At 49.0% G+C, this 16,891-nt stretch overlaps 1 protein-coding gene across 3 annotated transcripts in view; it reads right to left on the bottom strand.

Moving 5' to 3' along the window:
• LOC138356905 (uncharacterized) overlaps window positions 1-16,891 on the bottom strand; it is a 122,222-nt gene that overhangs the window by 38,351 nt on the left and 66,980 nt on the right. For all 3 annotated transcript variants that reach the window (XR_011224711.1, XM_069313424.1, XM_069313423.1), the window contains exon 4: window positions 12,864-12,988. Coding sequence is in view for 2 of the 3 variants with exons in the window: in XM_069313424.1 (XP_069169525.1) it covers window positions 12,864-12,988 (125 nt within the window). In the remaining variant the exon portion in view is untranslated. The remainder of the gene's footprint in view (window positions 1-12,863; window positions 12,989-16,891) is intronic.

The following is a 16,891-nucleotide window of genomic DNA, read 5'->3' as shown; positions in this document are numbered from 1 at the left end:
GACAGGCAGGAAACCAACTCCAGGATGACCTGACAGAGCGCAGGGGAAGAGACCCGCCCTGCAAGCTCCAATCCCCCCAAAGAAGAAGGAAAGAAGCAACGCCACCGCAGGCCGGAGGAAAAGGACCCGAATTGCCCACAAATCATGGGACCAGGCGAGAACAAACAGAGTGAGCCTCACCCCCATCACCCCGTCAACAGTGCGAACCGTGAAAGGGCCGACGACCCCTACGAGAGCCCGACTGAAACTCGGAGCAATCACTGAGCCAACGACTCCGCAGGAGGGCCAGTCTCGAATCTGGCACTACTGGCTTACGACAACTGAAGAAACCCTGAGACCTGGCGCGACCCTTCCGGGCAGGACCTCCATGCCCCCCTCCCCCAAAGAACCTACAAGTCCGAGATAGGCCATCAACTAGACATAGCCGCCTGCAGAAAATGCACCACCGCAGACTCTGCAAACAGCAACAGACAAAAGGGGATGAAAAACAAAGAGCCAGGGCCCAAAACGATTTAAAAAATTAGGACGAGCACCGCCTGTCAGCACGCGAGACGAGAAGCGAAGAACAGACACCGCCTCCCTCAGAAACTGCGCATACAACTTCAACAAGGCAGTCGGAGCCCGAGCTGCTTAAGCAAGCATACCGGACACTGGCCCGGAACCCAGCTCCTCCACACCCACCATGAGCCAGTCCGAAGACAGCACCCACAGGGAAAAGAAGTGCAAGAACGAAGCCAAATGCCCACAGGCGCCCAAATCCTTGGCCACCAGGGATGCCGAAAAGAAGGGAACCTACATGTGAAGCCGCACCTGGCCGACATCATAAGGAAGGACGGGGGCAAATAAGCACGCTCTGAGGTGCTCCAACTCGCCCCCCAGGAAACCTGAACGACCGTAGTCAACTCTCGCTATTCAACTCAAGTGCGCAGTCCGACAGGATGATTGCCAAGCCTCCAACGAAAGAAAAGGCAGTCTATCAGCCAAGAAGACTCCGGCACCTTGCAACGCACCCATTAAGGAAAAAGAGAACCAAACTCAAAAGGCGGTGGCTTCATTATAAAGGCGTAATCCGGGTCTCGCAAGAAGTAAGCCACAAGGGCCTCCCACACCTTCCTCGGTGGAATGTGGGAAGCCAAAAACCTCCAGAAGGAGGAAACCGAAGAACCCAAGGGAACTTGGAACCGAACCCGAGAAGGAGTCGAACTCGTAACAAAATCGTACAGGGAGGGGATAGAAAAACCTCTCCCCCTGTAACAACAAGCCCAATGCCGAGGGCACCAATCACCCAAGCAGGGACAAGTGGGGCCCAGGGCCCCCCAAGACAACTCCTCCCCAGCCCCGGAATCCTCCACGTCAGGACCCAGGGCCCAGCCACCCTCCAAACCCTCTGCCTCTTGAGAAAAAGCAGAGTCCACTGGAAAAGAAGGGATAAAGGGGGCCTGCTGGTGTGACCCAAAAGCTGTGGCAGGAAGACCAGGCTCGAATGCTTCCGCTTCTGATCCGGAAGGGGCAATCCCCAAAGCCACCCGAGTCTCACTACCAGTATAATTCAATGGGGCAGTTGCGGGGCATCCAGAAAGGCAACCAACCTCGCACGTTGCTGCAACCTAAACCTCGCATGCAACGCTAAAGCTGCCTGCACCCAAATATCAGTCTCAGTGGACTGGGTGAATGGAGTACAAGCAAGGAACACCACTTGCAGGACTCCGGGTCATAGGTGTCAATGACCCTAACAGGCAGCAAGGCGGAGACAGACGGCGAGTGTCACCCTGAGACAAGGGGACAGTGCAACCATCAAACTCGCACAAGGTGAGGTGGGACTCGGAGCTCTCCTACATCGGACCACTGAGCCCCAAAGGGGGTTTCCAGGGCCTTTAGGCTGACTGCTAAGGGAAGCCCAGGTGAGGTATTGCTAACCCGGTTATCCCAGAGCTACCAAGCAAACATCTAAAAGCTGAACCCCTGCGACGTGTACAAGCACAGGAACCTCGTGGAGAGCCACCAAAATCCCACAAGTGATCCTACCGCCACATCAGGAAGACCCCCGCCAGGCAAAACAAATAAAAAACAAAAGAAAACCCCCGCAAAAGCACGTCTCCAGGTGAACAGAACCGGTGGTTATGCATATATCAGACAGCTGCACAGTATCTCACGCCCCAGCCAGCGACGAAACTACCTCCTACCCAAGGGCAAACAGGAGTAAGAACCTCTCCAGGTGAACCCCCCCACCCCCCCGAGCAGCGACAGAGCCACACGGAGGTAATTGCTTCTGAACTGCTCATGGCAGATAACCCTGAGGCTGCAAAGGCAGTACTTACAGGGCACCTAGGGAAGGTAGCCCTAGGTGCATGCAGCCCCAGTACTCTTGTGTTACTTCCAGCTCACACGCCATTAAAACAGAGCAACAACACCGCACTGAAGCACTGCGCAAAGAGTGGAGCCAGAGCGATCGACCGTCACCAACATGACAGCCTTTTGAACTGAGGAGAGTTGCTGGCGTGGAGGTCTGGGAACCCCCTGTCCCCCTCCCGGGGAAAGGGGGGTTGCGCAGACGGATGCGCGGCGGTTGTGATGACGTCACGTTTCTTTCCTTATTTTTAATTGGGGAGTTCTGTTTGCTAGTTCGGCTTTCGGTTTCTAATTTTTGACCAGCAGTAATTTGTTTTGAGATTCCTACCTTTCTGGGTGACTGACCTGGACAAAGGTCAGTCACCCAGTCTTCCAATTACACGGGGGTGTCTTTAGGCCATTGCTACTCATGCCTCTCTTGAGGGGGCCAGATTCTGGCTCTGGTCTCCGGTAGGCTTAGAACTCCTTCAACTGACTGTTGCCACGATCTAATATACTGTATACACATCAGCCCGGTATAGCTCCGGGGAGCCGAAGGGGCTCTCCACAGAAAACCAGCATTGAATGTAATGAAACTCCATTTTCTGGGTGAGACTCAGAGGCTCCCCGGAGCAATACCATGCTGATGTGTATATATATTAGACCATGGCAACAGTCAGTCGATGGAGTTCTAGGCCTAACGGGGACCAGCACCAGAACCTGGCCCCCTCAAAGAAGAACGAGAAGCAATGGCCTATAGACTCCCCCGAGTAATTGGAAGCAGTCTATGTCTGTCATCTACCAGGTCGGGCACCAAGAAAGGTAGGAAGTCCAAAACAAACTACAGCTGGTTAAAAAGTGCAAACCAAAAGCCGAACTAGCACACTGAATTCCCCAATCAAAAACAAGCAAACAAGCATGACGTCACCACAGCCGTCATGCAGCTGTCTGTGCAACTCCCCTGGGAAGGGGGTGGTCCCAGACTTCCCGCACTGGCTACCCAACCCCAGTTCAGAGGCTGAATATCAAAAACGCGAAAAAACTGCCAACCAGAGGGAGGGAGGGAGGGATGCCGGGGAGCCTTCAGGCCTCACCCAGAAAATGGTGTTTCATTACATTTAACGCTGGTTTTCTTTGGAGAGGTTTTCTTTAGAGAGCCCCTTTGGCTCCCCGGAGTTACCTAACCAAAGATAAAGGAAAAGAGGGACTTACCCGGGAGGCAGCAGCCACTCGCTCCTCAACTCAAAGTTGAGACTAGCTGCAACCTGCAACCCAAGGCTACACACGCCCGAGAAGGGCAAGGAACATGAATGAGGAACCGTGCAGCTAGGACCCTGTTCAACCTCGAAAAACCAAGTGCCTGAATGTCAGCCCAGGACATATTACTAAAAACAGCAGCCAAAGCCGTGAACTTCCGAATGTCGTGGGCACAAGGATAGGCTGCAGGCTGGATGGATCGAATAATCATGCGGGCGAGCTGGGAAACCCGCGCCCTAGAACCGGGAAGAAGGGAAACTGAGTCAGGGAAGAAGAGCCGCAACTGGACAAAACATGATGCACCCCCGGCCAAACCAACTAAGCATGAACAGATGCTTTCTGGATGGACCCCTCTGGAAAGCAGCAGTCTCATTCTTCGCCAGAAAAGAAGGAGACGGCTGCAAATGAACAAACCGACCATTACGACCGAAAGAGCAGAAGCCCCCGTGCTGGAGGTGAGCAAGAAGCTCCCCAACCCAACCCACAGAGGCCAATGCCAACATGAAAAAGAGCCTTAGAAAAGCATTCCTGAACCATAGAGGCCACCACAAACCAAGGAGAAGAGAAAAAGGAGAGCACCCAGTCTAAAGACCAGGACAGTTCAGATGGTGCATGAGCCGGATGGCCGGAAGTGAAACAACGCCCAAGAAAGCTTGCAGAATGGAGCAGAAGCAACATCCACCCCCTAATGCAAGCAGCAGCAGCTCCATCAGTGCCGCACGATATGAAACAATAGTATTTAGCATATGATGACGGTCCTGAAACAACCAAGTGAGAGAGGACAAAACAACTCAATCAGAAATCGAAGACAACCTACGAAGAGACAAAAAGTGCCGAAAGGACTGCCAGGAAACTTCATACTGCCACAAGGCAAAACTCGCAGGTGGAACACCATCAACGAAGCCACCTGATCACCATACAAGTGGTGATTAACCTATGTCAAAATGACCAGACACGAAGAGTGGAGAAGATCGAACCAGCCACGTACCGTACTGGACCGATCTACTGAAAGAGGTGGAGCTGCGGGAAGACCCTCGGGTTTGGACACCGAGCAAGCAGTGCCTGAAACCAGGCCTGAGCCAGCCACCAAGGAACCAACAGGACTACCGTCCCCTGGTAAGTCTCAAAGCGAGCCAGGACTTGGAGCAACAACCGAACTGGAGGAAAGAGGTAACATACAACCTTGATTCAACGTACCTCGATTCAACAAATCTCCAGCTAGGTTGCACACTTTCCAGGCCAGATTTACTCACCTGTTTTGACGAACAATGGTTCATCGAAGCGGGGGATGTGCCGATTTGTTTATGCTGTTGGGACAGAGTTGACAGACTGGTGGAAAGCTTTCCCATTCTATCACAGGTTACAATTAATAATTATTTCATGTGACAAGTTGGATCACACACAAGTGGACAAGTTGGACAAGTAAACCACACAAGTGGACAAGTGGACCACACAAGTGGACACACAGACCACACAAGTGGACAAGTGGATCACACAAGTGGTTCACAAGCTTACGATGTTGGGACAGAGTTCACAGACTGGTGGAAAACTTTTCCATTCTATCACAGGTTACAATTAATTATTCCTTCATATGACAAGTTGTATCACACAAGTGGACCACACAAGTGGGCAAGTGGATCACACAAGTGGTCCACAAGCTTATGATGTTGGCCCAGTTCACAGAGTGGTGGAAAATTTTCCCATTCTATCACAGGTTACAATTAATAATTCCTTCATATGTCAAGTTGGATCACACAAGTGGACCACACAACAAGTGAACCAAATGAACCAAACACCAGCCAGAATGGTCCACACAACAAGTGAAGCATATTAACCAAACACCAGCCAGAGTGGTCCACACAAGTGAACAACTGTTTCCATGATTTTTGTTCACCGATTTGTGGCACATGTATCTTTGCAGATTAATTTAAAGGCTGAAGCATGAATAGCTAGCTAATGTGTTGAAATCTTTTTATACATTTTCTGTGATGAAACAAGATGAGTGAGGGTGGACAGATAAGGAAATATTGTACTGTAAATCTCACTTTATAGTGAGGTTTCACTCACTTTTGTCTGTGTTGTCATAGCTCAGTGACTCATGACTTTGAAAGTTTCAGATTAATAAATCATTTCTAAAACCAGTATTTTAATAGCTCTTTATTATCCTAAACTAAACTAATTAAAACCAAAAATATACTGTAATATGATAGACATCTGGTATTTGAGATATTAGTCATGTTATTGGTGCAAGAACTCCAGCACGAGTGGACGGGTCTAATCCAGTGCACCCAACACCAGGCGTGTTTCGTTCGATTTCATCACCACAGTTCAGTGACCTACGGCTTCTAAATAATAAAAATAATAAAATCAGTTCTAAAAGAAGTATTTTTTATAGCTCTTATTATTGTAATAATGTTGCTAAACTAAATATATAACACAAAAATATATAATTTCATGTAAATCCAATATTTGAGAGAAATTTATGTTACTGGATCTGGCTTAAACACCAGCCTGATGTAGGGTGTATATAGACCTAGTCTGCGTTCATACAGTAGGCACCCAGTGCCGTTAGCTTTGTCTCCGAGTGATGTGTTCGTCTGCCGGTGGAAGAATAATCGTGGAATTTACCATTTTTTTTTTACTACAGCTGTATTGTTATACAACAAGATGTCTCAGGGGTTTGCTAATAGTGCCTTATTAGTGCTGAAAATGAATCAATATTTTGCAAGAACTAGTAGCAGAAAATCGACCAGCACAGCCATACCCAGCATGAGCACAGTCGTACCCAGCACAAGCACAGCCGTACCCAGCACAAGCACAGCTGTGCCCAGCACAAGCACAGCTGTGCCCAGCACAAGCACAGCTGTGCCCAGCACAAGCACAGCTGTGCCCAGCACAAGCACAGCTGTGCCCAGCACAAGCACAGCTGTGCCCAGCACTAGCACAGCCGTACCCAGCACGAGCACAGCTGTACCCAGCACCAGTACAACAGCAGCCAGCACCAGCTCAGTAGCAGCTGAAGCAAACACAGCAGCAGCGAGCACCAGTAAAGTTAATGCAAACATCTAAGAACTTCGTGTGTGGAGTGTACAGTTAGAATAAGTGTTAAATTTAAGTACATAGTGTTAGTGTTAAAAGTAAGATTGCAGTAGTCATTTTCATGTAAGTTTTCCTAAATTGTATTGTAGTACTCAACATACAGCAGAACTACTTATCAATACAGTGCTAACGGCATAATACAGTACAGTACATATTTACTGTACAGCATTTACAACTCCATGAGAATTCAAGATGGACATAACTCCAACAATAAGGTAAATAACAACTCTAGTAGTATTTTTTAGTAGAGTAATAATATATAGGTACAGTATATAATATGAAAATGCATTTTTATTGTTTACAAGACAAAAAAAAAGACACTGACGCAAACCTCTCTTGAAGATCACTTACTGCAACGAATCCAACCCTGCAACGAACCGGGGTCGGGTCGGTCCCATATAGTGCGTTGAATCGAGGTTGTACTGTATAGGTAACCCACCTCGACCAGTCCAGTCAAAAGGCATCAACCACGATGGCCTTACAGTCGGGGAAGGACGCCTCATATACCAGAAGCCGCCTCGACCAAGCCGATGCTAAGAGGTTCACATCCGGAAGCCCGAACGTCTGGCAGAGCCAACAGAACAAGTTGGTGTCGACCGTTCATTCCATGGACAAAAGAATGAAATGGGACAGGCTATCCACTAGTACACTGGACACTACCTGAACATGCACTGCCAGGAGAAGCAAACCCCGAGAACTCAGCAGATGAGTCACCCGAAGCGACCAGCCCCAAAGAGCTAAGGACCGCATCGAACACCTGCAGTTCAGACAATGAACCACACTGGAGCAGTCCAAACTCCCGCGCCATGCTGTAAGCCCAACAGAAGGATGGATCCCAATGACCCTGGCTAGCCAGGTGCGTCTGGTCGGCGTAATGATCGCTCTGCTCGTCAGCCAGCTTCCCATAAGGGGCGGAACAACCGTGGACATCTTCAAGAAAAAACTAGATAATTTTCTTCAAGGAGTGCCGAACCAACCGGGCTGTGGTGGATATGTGGGCCTGCGGGTCGCTCCAAGCAACGGCCTGGTGGACCAAACTCTCACAAGTCAAGCCTGGCCTCAGTCCGGGCTTGGGGAGTATTAGAACTCCCAGAACCCTGTCAAGCAGGTATCAAGCAGGCGTCGGCCCTTTCGCATTGGGGTAGGGAGAAGCTCGTGCTGTTTGCTAACTCTTGGTCCCACAATCCCACGTGGGCGTTTCGGTCATCTCCTCTGGCCTGTGGTGGCGTTGGGCGGCAGCAGCTCCCCCTTCGGGGGGTTCAGGGCTAGCTGGGCAAGCTTCTTCTCCTGCGCTCCATCAGGTCATCTCAGAGTGGGTGCACCTGGGTATGATCGAAATGACCCTGTCCCTCAAGTGGGTTTCCTGCCTGTTACCAGTGTTGAAACAGGACTGTGTGGATCTGTGGTTCAGTCTGGACTTGGCCCGTCTCAACCCATGGATTCTATGCCCATCCTTTCAGATGACCACTCTGTCTCAGGTCCGGCTTCTGTTGGAGCTGGGTGCCTGGATGGTGTCCCTGGACCTCAGGGACACATATTGTCATGTTCCCATTCATCTAGGGTTCAGGGACTGGTTAGGTTTCGTGGTGGGGCGACAAAATTCCCTTTTTCGTTGCCTTCCTTTCAGCTTAAATCTGGCACCTCACGTGTTCACACACCTTACCGGGGTCGTGGTGACCCGTTTGCGTCTATTAGGGGGTTTGGGTTCTGGGTTACCTTGACGACTGGCTGGTCTAGGCTCCCAGCCAGTCCACATGTCTCCTAGCTGGGGATTTGGTTCTTTCCCAGCTCGTTGGGTTCGGGTTCTTGGTGAACTGGAGGAAGTCCCATTTGGTTCTGTCCCAGGTTAGGACCTGGCTGGTCTTGTTTGGGACTCAAACTGGTTCCTTGTCTCTCCCTCTTGCTGTGTTGCTGCAGCTGCAGTCCTACCTTCAGCTGATTTTGGAGGGCACCTGGGTCACGTGTCGGTTGTTCGAGCAGCTGTGCTGGAGACTGAACTGCGCCGAGCTGGTCTACCCGTCGGGTTGGATCTGGTTTCGGCAGCTGTTCTGGTTCCTTTGGGGACATCCTTTCCGCCGCATTCGCGATTGCTGCGTTTGAAACTCGAGGGGGCCTTGCATCTGCTGGTGTGTCGCCGGCTTTCTCTTCGGGCTTTTCAGGGTTCTGTGCCGTGGCGCTTACCCAAGCCCTCCTTGATGTGTTCACGAATGCCTCCTCTTGCCGACCAGATGACGCTAGCGCCAAAAGAAGCGCAAGCTCAGAAGCTGGCACAATGGTTTACGTCAACCTGCAGAGCCCCAAGCCCTGGCACAATCCTTCCGAGAAGCCTGAGAACGGACATCTCCAGAGAACTAACAAGTCCAACATAGGAACGACAACTAGATGAAACCGTCTGCAGAAACCGAGTGACAGCAGTCTCTGCAAACAGCAAAACGGTGATGAAAACCTTAGAGCCAGGGCCTAAGTGGATTCCACAGAAAGAGCGAGCATAATGTGCTGGCACATGAGGCGAGTAGCAAAGAACAGAGACCACCTCCATGAGAATCTGCACAAACAGCTTCAACAGTGAGGCCAACGCCCTAGCCGAGGCCAGTGAACCAGACAAAGGCCCGGCACTCAACGCCTCCATATCCTCCTCAAAGCAATCCGAGATCAGCTTGAGAAGGGAAAAGAAGCGCAAGACTGAAGTCGGTCTTGCACATTGGACAAGCACGCATTAATGCGCTCAAACTCACCCCCCCCCCCCCCCAGGTAAACCTGCAGAATGGTAGAAGTTTCTCGCCATTCAAGCGTGCGGGTCCAACAAAAACTATGCCACGCCTCCAACGAAAAGAATGGGCAGCCTGCCAGCTAGGAAGACTCGAGAACCTCCAACCGCAAGAAGATAGTTTTCTTTGGCAATCAAAGGGTAGACTGTTGGAACAAGCTAAGTGAGGTGGTGGTGGAGGCTATCTGTAGTTTCAAAGCGTTATATGACAAAGAGTACTGGGAAGATGGGACACCCTGTAACTCTCATCCTGCAACTACACTTAGGTAATTACCAAAGATAAGCCAGTACAACTCGGGCCAAGTGAGTAAATATGCCTGGAGCTAGACTGAGACCAAACAAGAAAACCTGAACATGGTAAGTTTGCTGCACCACCACCAACCTAACCAATCCATGAACCACAGATATATAGGGATGTTACAATACAAGATCATACAAGCATCCACCTATAGTACAAAGCAAACCAGAGACAAGGTGGTCATCTAAAACAAGGGCAAGGAATGAACCAGTTCAGCCTCAATAGGTTGTGGATGAACCAAAGATCTGGCGAGCCCCATTTCAGAAAAAAAAAGGTTGGAAGCGCACAAAAATGATGCATTCATTTCAACTAAGCCAGAAGCCACCCACTCCAAGATGACCTGACGGAGGCAATGGGAAAAATCCTGCCCAGAAAGACCTGAACCTCTGGAGTGGGTAGGAACTGACCAATTCCACTACAGACCACTCAGTCGCTCCTGGTTTGCCAGGAGCTGGCAAACCGGGCAAGCTGCCCTCCCTGTCAAGCACCCCACTGTCCTGTCATAGGGGTGAACTGTGAAAGAACCGGCATGGACCCCAAGAAATTAGTGCCTTCCGTGAAGAGCAAAAATCGCACCGACCAGACGGGAAAAGATCGGTGAAGGGATGCACTTGCGACCCGGAATCTGGTTCCACAGAAGGCCTATGTTGACCCACAACAAACGATGCCTCAACTCGACCCTACTTCCTCTGAGGATGAGAAAGAGACCCCTGAGAGCAAAGGAGTTCCGAAATAGGATGACAAGCAGCTGCTGCTCGAAGAAAGAAACCGAGACACAACTTCCTTGGGAAAGAGTAGAGGAGAAAAAGGGGAGGCAGACAAGAGCCAGGGCAACTAGGGTTGGCCCTGTCTTCCAAAGAGAGGGCCAACACAGTTTGCCAATGCACGAATCAGGCAAGGAAGACTGGGCACCGCCTCGTGGAGCACAGGAACATACAGCTTGAGGAGAGCAGCCAACAAAGCTACAGCAGAGGCCAAAACCCTTTCCAAAGAAACTCAACATCCTCACAGAGCCAGTCAGTATGTAGCTCAAGCAGAAGCTACATACTGAAGCGTTAAGCAGAAACTGCTTTACGGAAATCAAATACAAAGAGGCACAAAGTGTTTTTTTTTATCATTATTATTTTCTACCATAGACGTGGCCACACATTTACAATGCTAACCAGCATATATACATTTTCTTCTGTCCTTCATGGACAGGGTTAGAGGTGTTAAACATATAGTTCAGGAATTTATTGAACATTCAACCACAAGAGGTGATTGTATAGTGCTTTAAGAATGCTAAGCTAATCTACATACGTAAATACATAGATACACAGATTTACGTACGTCCTACATAAAGTGCTCGATGTGTCTTTAACATAGTGTCATTAATGTGCATTTACAAAGGTGAAATGTAATTCTGATCTGCTTCCACATATACTTTATACACACGCATATACATATATGCATACATATATACACATACATTTGTCTCTTTTACTCTGACAGGGTGAGATAGCTGATAGAGAAACTAGTGTGTAATTAAGCACTTAACCACTGAAAGTGATTAAGGTGCTTTTACAAGCTCAGGTTATATAGTTACATCACATACATACACTGTATAATTGATACATTACATGGACAATCTAGGTTACAAGTCAAATATATCACAAAGTGGTGCTTGTTTGCCACAAGCACCACTGACAACAAAGGCACCTGGGCGTGGAGCTGAAAGAGACCCATGTCCCAAGACAGAACCGGAACAAACAGGAAACACCTGCAACATGGTCAACGCCTCATGCCACTCAAGTGCTCTGGTATGACAAAAGTTGTCAGGCACCAAGCAAGAACAAAGGATTGTCTGCTAGCCAAGGAAACTCTGGAACCTCATAATATATCCAAGAAGGGGAGCAAGACTCAATCTCAAAAGAAGAAGGGTCATCTTGAGAGGTTGGGTTATCTTGAGATGATTTCAGAGCTTAGCGTCCCCATGGCCCGGTCCTTGACCAGGCCTCCTTTTTGTTACATTCCCCCAGGAAGCAGCCTGTAGCAGCTGTCTAACTTTCAGGTACCTATTTACTGCTAGGTGAACAGGAGCATCAGGGTGAAAGACACCATACCCATTTGTTTCCACCTCCACCATGGATCAAACCCGGAACCTTAAGACTACGAATCCCAAGCACTGTCCACTCAGCTGTCAGGTCCCTTCAGGGTCCATCAAAGAGGCACAATCTGGGTATCGCAAGCATTTACTGTAAACACCGCGTCCAGTTGTCTGTAAATATGCAATGACTTTTGGGAGGCTTTTTCTGGTGGAGTGGGGAGGATTGTGATCTGCTTTTTGCACCTCAGTGAGGGATGGGGATAGGATCTGGTTCTGGGGCCAGATTTACGAAGCGGTTATGCAAGTACTTACGAACGTGTACATCGTTCCTCAATCTTTGACAGCTTTGGTTAAATTTCTTGAATAGTTTACAAGCATGAAAACTTCCCAATCAACTGTTGTTATTGGTATAAACAGCCTCCTGGTGCTTCGGAGCTTATTAGCTGTTTAGTAATTGTAAACAAAACCATCAAAAATTGAGAATAGATGTACAGGTTCGTAAGTGCTTGCTTAACTGCTTCGTGAATCTGACCCCTGGTCCTCGGTAGGCTGAATAGAACTTCCATGACTGATGTGATTTTTTAGAATGGAGCAATCTCGGTAAGATAGCTTCAGGAAGCAACTATGGAGCTACCTCCAAAAATAAACATTAAAATTAACTCCACTAGGAGTATTTAATAAGAACCAGCACAAAATGAAGGACATTTCATATAATTAACTTAATATAATTTAGCAGCATTGGGTGACCTTCAATGTCACCAGAGGTCTTCTTCACCAGCTCAGTACTGCATTAATAGAAATAACAGCTCTAGAAAAGTAAATTTGCTATACAAGTCAAGTTAATTCACATATTTATTACTATAGAGAGGCAAGTTTGCTTTGTAAGTCGGGGTATTTCATATATTTATTATTCTAGAATGGTAATTGCCTTATACATCAAGTTAATTCACATATTACAATCAAAATAAGGTCCTTCAATATTGAACACAAATTAGGTCTCCACACAAAGCCAGACTACTACCACTCACCACAGATCGTCCAACTCTCCTAGTTTTCGGGGATTTTCGAGTAGTGGCAGGCTTCCATTCAAAGTCCATAGCCGAGACATTTTCCAATGAAGACTTCTTTCTTCCCGGGACAGAGCGTGACATACCTTTAAGAATATAATACTGTTACAAAACACATTCTTTGTGAGAAATTATTTAAGTCATATGATGGTCCAGAGATCAGAGATGGGGGACTGGATTCCATTACAAGACTTCAATACTTTCTCAGGTACAGTACTAGTATATTACATTCATGTGATTTTACTGTGCACATTCCTTGTGATTATTTTCCTCCAAATTATAAATATTATCATTCAAAATTCTTGTCATCCTTGCAATACTGTCCTGCACATACTTCTGCCAAAAAGCCAGCATTGAATGTAATGAAACGGCATTTTCTGAGTGAGCACTGGAGGCTCGCTGGAGGCTTCCTGGAGCTATTGGACTGATATACGCTATATAGTCTGGGGCTTCAGTCAATGGAGTTCTGCCTACCGGGGACCACGAGCCAGAACCTGGGCCCCCCTCATAGAGGCATAGGGAGCAATGGCCTATGGAAACCCGTGTTTGAGAGCATTCCACATCTGCCATCGACCTGGGTTAGGCACCCAGAAAGGTAGGCATAACAAAACAAATCACACTTGGTAAGAAACTGCAACCAAAGAACGAACAGAAAAGCATCAAAAAACAAAATCACCAACTGGAGGCAGGGAGGGGTGCCAGGGGGGCCCTGGGGCTCACCAAGAAAATGGCGTTTCGTTACATTCAACGCTGCTTTTCTGTATGGATCTCCTCCGGCTCCCAGGAGCTACCTAACCAAAGACAAGTAAAAAAGGGACTTAGCCAGGAGGCAGCTGCCCCACACACCAACTTGAAGGCAAGACAACTGGCTGCAACCTGCGACCCAAAGCCACACATGAACGACAGAGACCAGGAACACTTACCAAGTTACGGGCGGCCAGGACTCTGTCCGACCTCCAAAACCCCCATGCCCGAAAGCATCAACAACCCAAGGACCCATCTGGAAAACAGCAGTCTCATTTTTCATGAGAAAAGAAGGAGACTGCTGCAAACGAAGAAAATGACCACCAGGACCGAAAGAGCAGAAACCCCTATGCCAGAGAAGAGCATGAAGCTCCCTGACCCGACCCCCAGAGGCCAATGGAAAAAAAAAAACAGCGTTGAATGTAATGAAACGCCATTTTCTGGGCGAGTCCCAGAGGCTCCCCGGAGCTATCCAGGCTGAATGGTTATGTATAACTTTCTGGCATCAGTCAATGTGCATGGAGTTCTTGCCTACCAGGGACCACGAGCCAGAACCTGGTCCCCTCAGAGAGGCACGAGGAGCAATGGCCTATAGAAACCTCCCCTGTGGTTGGGAGCATTCTATGTCTGCCATCAACAAGGACAGGCACCCAGAAAGGTAGGTGCCCCAAAACAAACCCCTATTCTGGTGAAACTATTGCTACCGAAAGCCGAATGAGTGGAGAGAACTCCCCAAACGAAAATTAGCAAACGAGCATGATGTCATCATGTTGCTGTGCCGCCGTCTGTGCAATCCCCCCCCTTCCCGGGAGGGGGAAGGGGAGCCCCAAACCCCTCGCGCCAGCGACCCAACCTACAGTTCTTAGGCAGGATGTCAAAAAACACGAAAAACACCACCGACTGGAGGGTGGGAGGGATGCCGGGGAACCTCTGGGACTCACCCAGAAAATGGAGTTTCATTACATTCAATGCTGGTTTTCTGGGGAAACCTCTGTTGGTTCCCCGGGGCTAACTACTAAATGATAAGGAGAAACAGGGACTTACCCGGGAGGCGGTCCTTCCTCACTCCTCAACGCTAAGTCGAGAACTGGCTGCAACCGCCGACCCAATGCAACACAGGCCCGACCAGGCCCAAGGACATTCACCAGGTATCAAGCTGCCAGGACCCTGCTCGACCTCCAAAATCTCCGTGCCCGAATGTCAATCCAAGACATGTTGCCAAAGACGGCAGCCAAAGCAGTAAACTTATGCACGTCGTGGGCATGGGGATAGAATGCAGGCAGGTTAGACTTAATAACCCTGAGGACGACCTGCGAGACCCAAGCCCGGGAATAGGCAAGCAGGGAAACCGGGTCAACCGAAAGCGCATCCCTGGCCACCGAAGCTGTGGCGTGCAAATAACGGCGGAGAGCCACAACTGGACACAACACATGATGCACCAAGCATCAACACCCCCAAAGTCCCCTCCGAAACGCAGCTTTCTCATTCTTCGCCCGAAAAGAAGGAGATGACTGCAACCGAACAAAACAACCACCAGGACCGAAAGAGCAGAAACCCCTGTGCCGGAGAAGAGCATGAAGCTCTCTATCCCGACCCCCCAGAGGCCAATGCCAACAGGAAAGTGCCTTAGAAAAACAATCCTGAACAGAAGGGGCCACAACAAACTGAGGAGAAGAGAGAAACGAGAGCACCCAGTACAAAGACCAGGACGGCTCAGGAGGCGCACAAGCAGGCCGGAGGTGAAACAACGCACAAGACAGTTTGCGGAATGGGGCAGAAGTAACATCAACACCGAAAGCAAGCTGAAGCGCCTCCACCAGCGCTGCACGATACGAGGCGACAGTATTTAGCCTAAGATAACGGTCCTGGAACAACCAAGAGGCAAAGGACAAAGCAATCCTATTAGAGACCGAAGGATACCTATGCAGTGATAGGAAAAACTGGAAGGACCGCCATGAAATTTCATACTGTCGCCGAGACAAAGCATGCAGGTGGGAGACCAACAACGAAGCCACCTGCACACCATACAAGTGATGATAAACTAGAGTCAAAAACTCCAAAAGCGAAGACACGAGGAGAAGACCGAACCAAACTTGTACCGGGCTGGACCGACCTGCTGAAAGAGGCGGAGGCGTGGGAAGACCCTCGGGTTCAGACACAAAGCAAGCAGCGCCTGAAACCAAGGCTGGGCCGGCCACCAAGGAACCAGAAGGCAAACCCTTCCCTGTAAGTCTCAAAGCGAGCCAGGACTTGGAGCAACAGCTGAACTTGGGGAAAAAGTTATAGGTAACCCCATGTCGTCCAGTCCAGCCGAAAGGCATCGACCCCTACGGCCTCGCAGTCGGGTAAGGGCGCCACGTATACCGGAAGACGCATCGACCGCGCCAACGTGAAGAGATCCACTTCTGGACGCCCGAACGTCTGGCAGAGCCAACTGAACAAGCTGGTGTTGACCGTCTATTCTGTGGACAGTGGAATGAACCGTGAGGGGCAGTCCAAGACATTGGACACACCCCCACCCCCCACCCCCGAACGTGAACCGCCAGGAGAGCCAAACCCTGAGAACTCAGAAGTCACCCAAAGCAACCAGCTCCAAAGAGCCAAGGACTGCATCGAACCCCCTCGGTGCAGGCAATGAACCACCGTGTTGGAAATTTCCAGCCCCCATACTAACCGAAGTTCTTGAACATGCTAGGAATAATCACCACATGTTCGTGGTGACTATTTTTTTGATTAGCACTTTATAGAAACTCTGTTGTCAATCTGCTTTCATTTGCATTTGATTATCTAAGATATGGTTTAACTAATGTTCATAGTAATCGAGAAGAATAAATTTGCATTTGCCTCCTTTCAATAATAAATTTGCACCAAAAATTTGTGCCGTGATTATCAGCAAGTGAGAGGAGTAGTGGGCCCCACCACGCAATTGTGGTTGAGCTTCCGATAACATAGCTGACGCCTTGCTCCCAGAAAAGCACCATATTTGTGCTTATAGCCACAGAATTGTCTCACACAGAAGTGCAAGTTGAGCAGCAGAGTCAGGCCGTTGAACGGATCTCTGCATATCCAGTTGCCGCAGTCTCCAAAGACGTATCCCAGTTGTATAGCTTTCATTTCATTTGTTAAGAGCTCGTAACATTGAAATTTCAACCGGGCTATGAGGCATATATATACCATCAAACCCCAGTAAGCCTCTCTCCCTTTCATTAGGTATTATTTCCTGTACCATACTGCTAATATAGTAG

This window comes from Procambarus clarkii, chromosome 75 (genome assembly GCF_040958095.1).
Source record: "Procambarus clarkii isolate CNS0578487 chromosome 75, FALCON_Pclarkii_2.0, whole genome shotgun sequence".
In the NCBI taxonomy this organism is placed as follows: domain Eukaryota; kingdom Metazoa; phylum Arthropoda; class Malacostraca; order Decapoda; family Cambaridae; genus Procambarus; species Procambarus clarkii.
Note: the sequence above shows the minus strand (reverse complement) of the source record. Positions and strands in the feature narration are given on the sequence as shown.